The 12072-nt window shown below is 39.5% G+C and overlaps 1 protein-coding gene across 1 annotated transcript in view; it reads left to right on the forward strand.

Moving 5' to 3' along the window:
• GRK4 (G protein-coupled receptor kinase 4) overlaps nucleotides 1–12072 on the forward strand; it is a 327280-nt gene that overhangs the window by 200548 nt on the left and 114660 nt on the right. Inside the window, exon 3 of the mRNA XM_089691556.1 lies at nucleotides 10435–10547. Within this exon, the coding sequence (XP_089547682.1) occupies nucleotides 10435–10547 (113 nt within the window). The remainder of the gene's footprint in view (nucleotides 1–10434; nucleotides 10548–12072) is intronic.

Here is a 12072-nt window from a genome sequence, read left to right on the forward strand (position 1 = left end):
CATGACACAGCTGGGCTGTGATTGGTCCAGCTTGTGCATGTGATCGCTGTGACCATTCTCAGCTAGCCACACTTGTATACAATGGATGGCATGAAAGGAAGCCATCCATTGTATACAACTGTCATGTGACCTGCTGTGATTGGTCACAGCAGGTCACATGGTACTGGCAACGGGGCCGGTACACAGATCTGTCATCTGCCATGTCCAAGGTACATGGCCAGTGATCGATCATTCCGCTGCGCAGCTTTGCGGGCAGGCAAACTGTGCATGACTGAAAGACGCCATATGACGTCCACCCGGAGGAACGAGGTGCTCGCCCGGCCGCCTTCTGGCCATAGGCCGGGCGGGAACCGGTTAATCACCCCCCTTTAAGCCCCCCCACTACTAGATAAAATCTGTCTTCTGCCTTACATACTGCTGAACCCGGATCAGTTAGAACCACACCCAATGTTTGCTGTGGTGTGCTGTGCACCAAGCTGTCTTTTTCAAAGCCAGAAGACTTACGGTCTTGCACACAGGCCCACTGATTTCAGAAACACCCCTGTAGCCAACCTTACTGAGAAGGTGCAAGAAGCGCCATCTTGTGTCACTTTTGCAGTTTGAGAGAGCTGAACACCTCCAGGAAAACAAAAAATCTATGGCCCTGGCTGGTCAGTGGGAACAGTGGAAGAATGCTCCTTACATTGGTGTTCACTGGCTAGAATGCTTATTACATTGACGATCAGTGGGAAGAATGCTTCTCACAAAGGTGGTCAATGGGAAGAATGCTCCTTACAATGGTGGTCAGCTGGAAGAATGCTCCTTTAAATGACCTTGCTGATCAGGGTCAAGAGAGTTAACATAATCATTGGTGTCGGTGGTTCTGTACATGAGATATAAGAAGAGAATCTCCACCGGCCCTATGCTGCTGACATTGCCAATTGGCTTTGGTGCCAAAACTGTGCAGGCACAACAGTGCAGGAGAACAAACTACTACAGCTCACTGTTCAAGGAATCCCTAGCACCCTCTGGAAAAACCCTAGGCAAAGCAGCTTGGTTGAGAAAAGTTGGTCTAAAGTGAGGGCAGTCCCCTCTGTGACAGTTGTCACAGGAGCAAGTGACCCCAGTGAAATATTTCTACTCTAATCCTGTTGGATGACAGCTAAAAAATGTGCATCTTCCCTTACTTTCAGTGTCTCCAGGACAAATGCATCTCCCTTATGGGGATCCAGATGATAATAAAAGCCTGAAAAAGGTTCATAATTATTTGTACTCTGTCCACAACAAAAAAGTTGGTGTATGTATATATGCGTGTGTATATATATATTTATTTATTTATTTAAAGTCCAAGTGGCTCTCATGTTTAACTCCAAAAACCAATATCTGTAGGCGACTCAGAATAATGGTCCACAACCCTTCAAACCCCAAAACAACAGTCTGGCTTTGAAACACTGAACAGTGTTTTATTTTCCAGTATTAAACTATGAAAGCATTTTTCACATGACTCCCAGAGTCCCAAAACAATTGTGCGGGCTGTAAGTGACCAACAACAATAGAATTCCTTAAAGCTGGCAGGCAAACAACTAGATATACAGATGAAATAGATGTTTGGGAGCTCTTTTGCCTGCCAAAGGATTTTTATTTCTGTCAGTCCATTCCTTAGATATACACAGCCCCCTCACATAGTACATTCAAGCGGATGACACTGCTTTCTCTTGCAGTTAGGGCCAATTTACATTATGGGAACCATGTGTTATCGCAATGCACGTTACTTGCGTTGACTCATTGCAGTGCCTTTTATTTTGAATAGCACCTAACGCACTACTGCAATGCACGTGTTGAAACAAAGCACAGTGTGTTGCGACAAACATTTTGTGACATGAATCATGACTGATTTTGTTGGATAAACAGAGTAAAAAAGTGAGCGCTAATCAGTTCAGCAGCTGTACACTCAAGGCAACCAGTAAAACCTCAATATATAGTATCAAACAAATAGTGCAGCGCTTAAATTAATAGTCCTCAGTAATTCCCGATCAGTGGATGTTCCTCAATAAAGAATGGAAGAAATGCCCACTCACCGAAACTACACTTGGTACAGTGCAGTGTATGAATATTATTCCCTGGTGTCACTGGAAGTGTACATCTGGTTCAGCCCTTGGAAGAGTATCCCTCTCTAGATCAAGCAGGTCCAGGATGATCCGTATTCCATCTTTCTTAGCTGTACTTGAATTGCAATGTATACTGCCACATTCTTATGTTCGTGGAAAATTTAACATTCTGTGTGTAATAAAGGAAGGTTTTACAAATATTGATGTATTCAACTTTTTTTGCCTTGTTTGTGCCATAAAAATCCCATCATAAAGAGGGTGTTTCCATATATTGTTCTGTAAGGGATGACAGCACTACTTGATGCCACACCCACCATTTATTTGTTGCAATCTTTGATCAGTTTTTCTCTTTCGTCCACATCCAGGGAGATTAGCTACAGTGCCATGGACTGTAAACTTCTTGACAATGTTGCACACAGTGTTCACAGGAACATTAAGATCTCTGAAGATGGACTTGTAACCTTGAGATTGTCCATATTTTACACAATTTGTGGTCTCAAATCCTCAATTTTTTCTGCTCTTTTTCTCCTCCATGCTCCCTGTGGCACACAGAGACACACAACAGAAAGGTTGAGTCAATTTTTCACCATTTTAACTGGTTGCCGATGTGATTTCTATATTGCCAGCACCTGTTAATTGATACATTTGAGTTTAATTACAAATTACAGGAGCATCACAAACTTGGAATGCAATTATGCCTTACAATTTTGAGAAGGTGCCAATAATTTTGTCCAGTCCATATTTGGACTTGTGTGAAATGTGTCAGATTTGGATTTTTCTTTCTCCACTTTTTTGTATCATACCAATATGAACAAAAGAAATAAACATGAGAATACCTAAACATTTGTAATCACAGCAAGTTTCTGGGCGATCTGACAGAAATGCAGAGGTGCCAATATTTTTGGCCATGTATCTGCCTGAAGTTCAGCTTTAAAATACATGGTTCTCTCTTTGGAGATCCCAGAACACTAGTCTTCCGGTCAGATCAATTTAGATTACTTTTCTAATGTAATCACATTTATTTTAAAGAAAGGAAAAGGTTCAGTGACAATATTTTAGTGGATCAAGGCCAGGGGTAGGCAGAAAGCATTATCCAGAACAATGCAAACCACTTTAAAAAAAAAAAAAAAAAAAGGAACCGTTTACATGGGGTCAGCTTACAAAGTTGAGCAAGATTTTCTGTCTGTAACAAATGGCATTGGTGAAAGTCCACATAGATTGTTTGCCTCTTTGTGTTTTAAATGTATTTATTGTGCTTATTTATTCAATAAAAAATATTTTTTTGAATATTCTGTAAATAACCTAATATCTCATAGTAGATGCAACATTGTTTTTGTGACTAATTTGAAACGTGTGTCATATGAATATGTATGACGTAGTATAAAGAATGGTATTATTTTTTATCAATTGCTTTATTGTACTCCCTCTCTAGGGTGGGGTAGATGCGTTTAACAGATTTTCCAAATTATCAAATGTAGGCTGCAAGAAGAAAGACTTGTTCCCAATATAGAACGACAAAAGAGAACACCTCTACATCCCAAAAAACTTACAACAAAAACAAGAAGACCAGATTCACACATGTTATTTGGGTCCTAAGGCCAGTTGCACGCGGGTGTAATAAATTAATGATGAATCAAAATAGGCAGGTGCAGTGCTGAGTAATGATACACCCTTATAGTATACACACTTTCATGCAATATCAATTAGTGCAAAACAGATGATGTCACCGAATGGTGAGTCTCAGTGATTAAATAGTTCAATGGGGTATGGTAAAATCGTGCGGATCCTGAGGGATCACAATGCCAGGTGTGTGGATATCCTGATCCGGGAGTGATAGATGGTGTGCTTCAAATGAATGAAATACGCACTCACCAGAAGTGCGTTTATGACACGCAATATGAAATCCTGCGTTTCCAAGCAATTAGTGGATCATCTGTTCCCAGGTCAGGTCATATATCAGATAACCATCTGGACACATCAGTATAGAAGTATCGCAGTCCTTTGGTGCGTATCGCCATCTTGGGTCATCTTTTTTAGAATGGGCACTGCGAATGAAGGCACTCACACAGAGTGCCCAATAAGAGACCACATAGCATGATACTGTATAAAGTACCTTTATTCCAATTGAATGAGTGTTACAGGAAATCAGATAAAATGCACTGACCTATGTTCCAAGTGGCCACCAGCGGTGGTTAGACGTCCGGTTGCTGCAGCCCCCCTTAGGGCACTCTGTGTGAGTGCCTTCATTCGCAGTGCCCATTCTAAAAAAGATGACCCAAGATGGTGATACGCACCAAAGGACCGCGATACTTCTATACTGATGTGTCCAGATGGTTATCTGATATATGACCTGACCTGGGAACAGATGATCCACTAATTGCTTGGAAACGCAGGATTTCATATTGCATGTTATAAACGCACTTCTGGTGAGTGCGTATTTCATTCATTTGAAGCACACCATCTATCACTCCCGGATCAGGATATCCACACACCTGGCATTGTGATCCCTCAGGATCCGCACGATTTTACCATACCCCATTGAACTATTTAATCACTGAGAATCACCATTCGGTGACATCATCTGTTTTGCACTAATTGATATTGCATGAAAGTGTGTATACTATAAGGGTTTATCATTACTCAGCGCTGCACCTGCCTATTTTGATTCATATATTTCTGGAGGTTTTTTGGTTACCTTTATTTTGGTGTTTCAGTGGCGAGTGCATTTATTTCATTTATTTCTTTTACTCCTATGGTAGCGCTCACTAAACATTCCTTTTCTACAATAAATTAATGATGTTTATACTCAGAATCTTGTTGACAGATCTTGAGTAAAATGTTCCGTAAAGACCTTGCATAAACATGCTCATAGGCGCGTAAAGGTGCAGAAGTGTATAGATGAGTAAAATTCTTCTTCATTGCCAGGTTTGTAATATACTCATTTATATTCGTGTAAACATGCTTATAAATGCATAAACATGAGTATGCACGCAAATTACTGCACTTAAATGTAACATTTTTTGGCTCTCTACCCATTGCTGTATTACTGATCCTTGCCTAGCTGTGTGCACTGTTCCATAGACAACAATGCATCTAATTTCAAATCCGTAAAAAACACAACTTCTTTTTGTTCCTTTGTACAAAGGGCCTTATTGGTGACATGAACCTACACATAGCTTTATTCCCATTAATGTGGTGACATCTTCCCTGTCCTGCAGAAACTGTCCAGCTTAAAGTAAAAAATATTTTTTCAACACTGCCTCCTTTTAAGTTAATGTAAAACTAAAGGTAAAACATTTTTTTTAGAATTGGATATAGTACTGAGGAGTTAGAACCACTATCGGGTGTTTATTACAGTTCCCATTTAAGGGAATTCACTCTTTCTAAAGGCCTCTTTCACACAAATGATGGTAAAAACAGGTGTCTAAGCCACGGTTCTACCACCACAACCCCCCCCACCTCCAAAACACCCACCCAAGGTCTAAAATACAACTGTATGAGACTGTTCACATGCCGTGACCACAATGTTTTGCTGTCCTTGCTGCTGTTCTCTACACTGACTACAGCCATACTGTAAGCAAGGTAAGAGAGGACCTCTGATAGGGAATTTTAAGTAACGGTGGCTCGTCTGGGGACCCTGATGTACGGGGATCTTCCAATGGGGAATCTTATGCATGGGAGGAAAGTGGACTTTTATGTAAGGGAGGCTCTGATGGGGACTCTGATTTAAGAACATCTCTGATGGACGCTCTGATGTAAGGGGGAGGACTTCTAAGGTGGACTTTGATGTGAAAGAGTGTATGATGGGAACCGTGATGTAAGAGGGGAAGAAAAGGTGAATTTAAATGTAAAGGGGGCCTCGATGAAGACCCAGATTTAAGAGGGACTCTAATGGGAACCATAATGTAAGAGGGGCTACTTTTTTCAAAAAACTCACCATGCCTCTTACTAAATATCTTAGGCTGTCAACTTTCCAAAAAAGGGGTCATTTGGGTGGGTATTTGTATTGTCCTGGCATTTAGGGCCTCAAGAAATGAGATAAGCCATTTGTATATCAGAATTGATCAATTTTTCATATATATAAACCACAGTTTGTAGATGCAATAATTTTCTCACAAGCCAAATAATATACACTTATTTGAATTTTTTTTACCAAAGACATGTAGTAGAATACATTTTGACCTATATTTATGAAATTTTTAAAAAAAATTATTTAATTGGATATGTTTTATTACAGAAAGTAGAAATTTATTTTTATTTTCAAAAATGTTCAGTATTTCTTCGTTTATATAATAAAAAAATAAAAAACTCAGTGGTGATCAAATACCACCAAAATAAAGCTCTATTTATGTATTTATTTATTATTTTTCAGGTACTTATATAGCGCTGTCAATTTACGCAGCGCTTTACACATATATATTGTACATTCACATCAGTCCCTAACCCTCAAGGGGTGTATAATCTAAGGTCCCTAACTCACATTCATACATACACATATTAGGGCCAATTTAGACAGGATCCAATTAACCTACCAGCATGTCTTTGGAGTGTGGGAGGAAACCAGACTACGCGGAGGAAACCCATGCAGGTACAGGGAGAACATGCAAACTCCAGGCAGGTGGTGCCGTGGCTGGAATTTGAACCAACGACCCTAGTACTGCCAGGCGGCAGTATTTATGTGAAAAATGATATAATTTTCATTTGGGTACAGTATTGCATGACCAAGCAATTGACAATTAAAGTAGCAGAGTGTTGAAAAGCAAAAAAATGGCCTGGTCAATAAGGGGGTAAAACCTTCTGGCGGTCAAATGGTTAAAGCTCTTTCACTTTTATTGTGAATCATATTATGCTGTTTCCAAAAAAGATCCAAGTAAAATATATTCATTCATTTTACGATTTATTGATTTTATTTTATATTTGCAAATATTGGTAAAATGTAAGATGTGGCCTCGTACTGAAGTTTGGTGACTCCAGATCTGGAGCACACCCCTTCTCTAGATTGTCTTCTGTGAACTGATTATTAAGCTCACAGTAATCGCAAACACGGAAATGCCAGTGTGATTGTGCTGACCGTTTGTCCGGACTTGGTTTCTTTAAGGCTCACTTTACGATCTCAGTATTGGCCAGTCATTGTCCTTATAAGCAGGAGGCTTTCTGGTTTGGAGATCCTGTAAACTGGTCTGTTACTTGTAGGCTGTGGCAGAGAAAGTGGCTTTTGGTGTAGTAAATGGTTTCCACGTACCGGAGAACCTCCTAGCAGACATTAATATTAATAAGCTCTCTTGCTGTATTTGATTTAAAAGCCGTGTCTCTTTTTCCATTGACGTGTGAACAGCACTCAGTGGTAGCTGCTGAGACACCCCAGAGTCCATGCAAGTGTAGCCATGCAGAGTTCACTTAAATATTTTAAGAGTCGGAATAGAGATTAGCAGACTGACACAGGCTTTCGTAATGTAAAATCCAAATACACTTCACATTCAAATAACTGTGAAAGAACAGATTTATGTACACTTTGCATATGGGGTCCTAGGGCCACATGTCTTATGAATATCACCGATCTTTGAAAAAGTAGCTACTTCAAATACTTTTTACTGAAAGTTTTTATAAGGGTGTATAACGAATAAATAAAGTGCACCTGTCATTTTGAAGCAAATCATATTGTGCAAAGACATTGGGTACAAAAGATATGCATTCCTTTAATTTTGTTTTTTCAATAATAAAGTAGAATTATAACTACATAACCTTTAAACAAGCCCCTGTTACATTGCTAGGTGACATCTAAATGGAGCAAGGTGAATGAGAACAAATCAATAAATTTCAAGGCACTGTGTGTGTACGTGTGTATATATGTATGTATGCATGTGTGTATATGTGTGATTGATAGATATATATAAAATTTATTTTTTTACACATCGCATACAATATATTAGGCTACTTGCCTGTCCTCCAATGATCAGACTTGTGCTGACACCCCCCCAACCCCTGCACAGATCTTCACTGGGAATATCAGTGTACTGCAGTTTCTCCACCCCAACTTCTTGAGTCCTATATGCAGCTGAGAAAAGAGGCCATGTGGTCACTTATAAAAACAGTATAAATACTTTTTTTTTTTTTTTTTTTTTTATATCTATACACAGATGTTTTGCCTTTCATTTCTATTTTTACACCATATTCTCTGGAGCATCTGTAAAGAGACCAGTAAAAACACTGTTAAATTTCTCCTCTTTACCTCTCAAGTCAGCTGTGATATTTTCCATGTCATAAATATCAGCAACTTTAGTGAGCCACAATGAAATCGTAGTGGGGGGGGGGGGGGGGGGAGTCCTGCTTTCACTTTGGCAGTATACAGGCTTTCACTGCATTCAGGAGTTGGACCAGCTTTGAGTTTTTGTATCTACATTTTGAGAGATCACCATAGTGGAGAAGATATCTGGCCGGGTCAGTGCCCAAATCATAAATGGTAAGCTGCTTGACAATATCCTGCACCTAGGAAAAAAACCTATCAAGCGACAACAGATGTGCACTGCATCGGGATAGATTTTCTTCGACAAATGTAACCTTATACCAAGGTGTAAGGACCTTATAGTTCAACTTCTAGTATTTGCTGGCCACCAAAGAGTAGTGGGCGATATAGAGGTTGTGTTCTCGCTGCTCATCAGAGAGTGATAAGCCCAGATGATAATGTTTTTGAATTATCTTTCAAGCAATACAAACCTGACAGATGTTCTGACCTCCTTCCCACCTTTGTCTCATTAGAGAGATTTTCCCTATTTCATGTATTGTAGATTACAGTAAGTAAGAGGATATCTTTTATAAAGGATAACTCTTAGTTGTCACAGGACCAAATGTTTCCATTGGAAGATTCCCCTCTGGTGACAAATCAAAATTTTGATTTGACCCTCGCCTTCATTTCTGATGACATTGGTGATTGGGGCAGTTAGAGCGAGGAAATCTTCCTAATGGGGATACAGACAGCAGTAATCGCCAATCACCTGACAGAGCTTCAGACTCCAACTCTATCCAAAACATAATGCAACCTGATCTGAATTAATGGAAAAACACACACCAAGGCACAGACTGCAGGTCTGGCCATCCCTTAAATACACCACCTGCAATCAGCCCCAGGTGATGGCTAATTGCCGAAGTGAACCTCTGGTTGTTGAGAGCACCCGCTGGCCAGCCCTGGTACTGCAGCCCACAAGGCAGGTGAGTCCCTCCACTATTGGCAAGTCCATTCCTGACAGTTGCTTTTAATTTCCAAAGTGTACATAATCTGCCAACAGTTAGTACTAAGTTAATACCCCCTCTGTCTGAAATCAGACTTCAAATCTTTCTTGAATCAATCTATTTTTTCTTAAAGAACCATTGTTGCAGAAAATATTATATTCTAATACCTTTGTGAAATGATTCCAGCAATAATAGTATTCTATTTGTTTTTTTTTCTCCTTAATCGTTTTCTATATCTCCTTTTTTAAATGCAGACCAAGCTGTCAAGCAAAAGTGACTGTGACAGGGGTTGGATCAAACTATATGGAGGTGCTGGAGTGGTTGCATTGTTGTTTCTTAAGCTTTAAACCATGAGAATAAAATGTGAACAATGGCACTGTCACATTAAGTGGACAGCTTGGTCTGAAAGTAAATGTGATTTTAATTTTAAATGTCTAAAAAGCAAACACTGAAAATAATCATATGTGTTTTTCTCTAAGACTAGTTTGCTAGAATATGTATGTATGTATTTAAGAATGTAAATTGCCCATAAATGCTAAAAATAGTCTCTTCGTTTTAATATGCAGGTCATTAGACATATTTCTAAATAAGACAGCGATGAATGACATGCAGTGAATTAAACAGAAGTGAAATGTCACCGCCTAATGAGTGGTGAGATCCCAGCTGGATGGAATGAATAAGCGCAGACTCTACTAATGGCTACTAATGGCTTGTAATAGGTGTATGCCTTGTAGCCCATTGACAATTTCTGATGTGGGCAGCATCTCCATATTTGTACCAGTTTTTTATAAATTAGCTTCCCTAGGGCAGGGGTAGGACAACCTGTGGCTCTCTAGCTGTTGTGAAACTACATTTCCCATGAGGCATTGCAAAGATTACAAAACCGACAGTTACAGTTATGACTTGCAGAGGCATGATGGAACTTGTAGTCCTGTGGCTCTCAGGTTGCCTACCTCTGCCCTAGGGGAACAAAAACTGATACAAAACTGGGAACCAAATGAGATTCTTGGCTACATGTGAATCACAGTTCTTGATTGTTATCAGCCACTTCTTTTTTTTGTAAATTGGTCTCTCTGAGTTCTAGATTGTGAATGTTTCTCTTATGTTTCCTGTTCTCCAGAAAGAGACTACAGCAGCGTCTGTGAGAAGCAGCCAATAGGAAGACTGCTCTTCAGACAATATTGCGACACCCGGCGAGAGTTGAAAAGGTGCATTGAGTTCCTGGATGCAGTGGTAAGCCATTTCCTACCCTCTCTCTACTCATACAATTGAATACCATATTTAATATGGGCAGACTCCAGCCAGAATATAATAATTTCAGCCAAATCATGCCCCAACCATACCCATCTCAGGATCGTCCACCAAATGGTTTTGATTTTAATTGGATGCTGGTAAGTGCAATCACCTCTCATCTGCTTAGAAGTCTTGGAGAGCCTTCATGGAGGCCTTTCACTGCAAAGTCCAGCTGTACATCAGGGCCATTTATCCCAAGCAAAAGTATCAATTTAAATCTTCTGCTCCATTATTTACTGTACGTGTGTATTATTTATTCCTGTGGAAAAAGCAAGATACAGCTGAAGTAGAATAAGGACATTGTCATTTTTATTTATTATATTCAGGACTTAAACTTAACGTTTTTAAAAGCTTTTTTAAATTTTTTTGTTATTTTATGTATTAATATTTCATGTGCATTATTTCCAGCCAGTGGTGGAGCTCTAATATCCTTTTGATCCTTTTGAATCATTTACTAGGCTTACCTTGACTGCTTTGCTGAAAAACCTATTAAAGCTGAAATTGCACAGACAGCCACATAGTTTGGAGGAGTAATGGATCCTACTCTTCCCACTCTTTACAGCTCCATACGCAGTTTCACCTAGAGAGATGCTATTGTGTTCTGTAAAAACATCTGGGTGCACACTGTATTTAATGTTTATATGTATAATAATGAATATTATACATACACAGTGGGGAAAATAATTATTTGATCCCCTGCAGATTTTGTATGTTTGCACATTTACAAAGAAATGATGGGTCTATAATTTTTATCATAGGCATATTTTAAATGATCGAGGCAGAATATCAACCAAAAATCCAGAAAAAACACATGATACAAATGTTAAAAGTTTAGTGATAAAAAAAGTATTTTATCCCCAAGAAAAACATGACTTCGTACTTGGTGGAGAAACCCTTGTTTTCAAGCACATAGGTAAGACGTTTCTTGTAGTTGGTTACCAGGTTTGCACACATCTCAGGAGGGATTTTGGTTCACTCTTCTTTACAGATCTTTTCTAAATCCTTAAGTGTCAGCTCCCACCATAAATTTTCTATAGGATTAAGCTCTGGAGACTGGCTTAGGCCACTCCATGACCTTAACGTGCTTCTTCATGAGCCACTCTTTTGATTCCTTGGTGGTATGTTTTGAGTCATTGTCATGCTGGAAGACCCATCCAGGATCCATTTTCAGTGTTCTGGCTGAGGGAAGAAAGTTCTCATCCAATATTTTTACAATACATTGCCCCGTCTATTGGTCCCTCAATGCGGCAAAGTCAGCCTGTACCTTTAGCAGAGAACAGCCCCAAAGCATAATGTTTCCACCTCTGTGCTTAACTGTAGGGATGGTGTTCTTAGGGTCATAGTCAGCATTTTGTTTCCTCTAAACAGAGCGAGTCAAGTTAATGCCAAAGAGCTCAATTTTGGTCTCATCTGACCACAGCACTTTCTCCCAATCCTTCTCTCAATCATTTAGATGTTCATTGGC

The sequence above is a fragment of the Staurois parvus genome, unplaced genomic scaffold, assembly GCF_062004578.1.
Source record: "Staurois parvus isolate SC_StPar_1 unplaced genomic scaffold, SC_StPar_1.0 ptg000564l, whole genome shotgun sequence".
NCBI lineage: Eukaryota > Metazoa > Chordata > Amphibia > Anura > Ranidae > Staurois > Staurois parvus.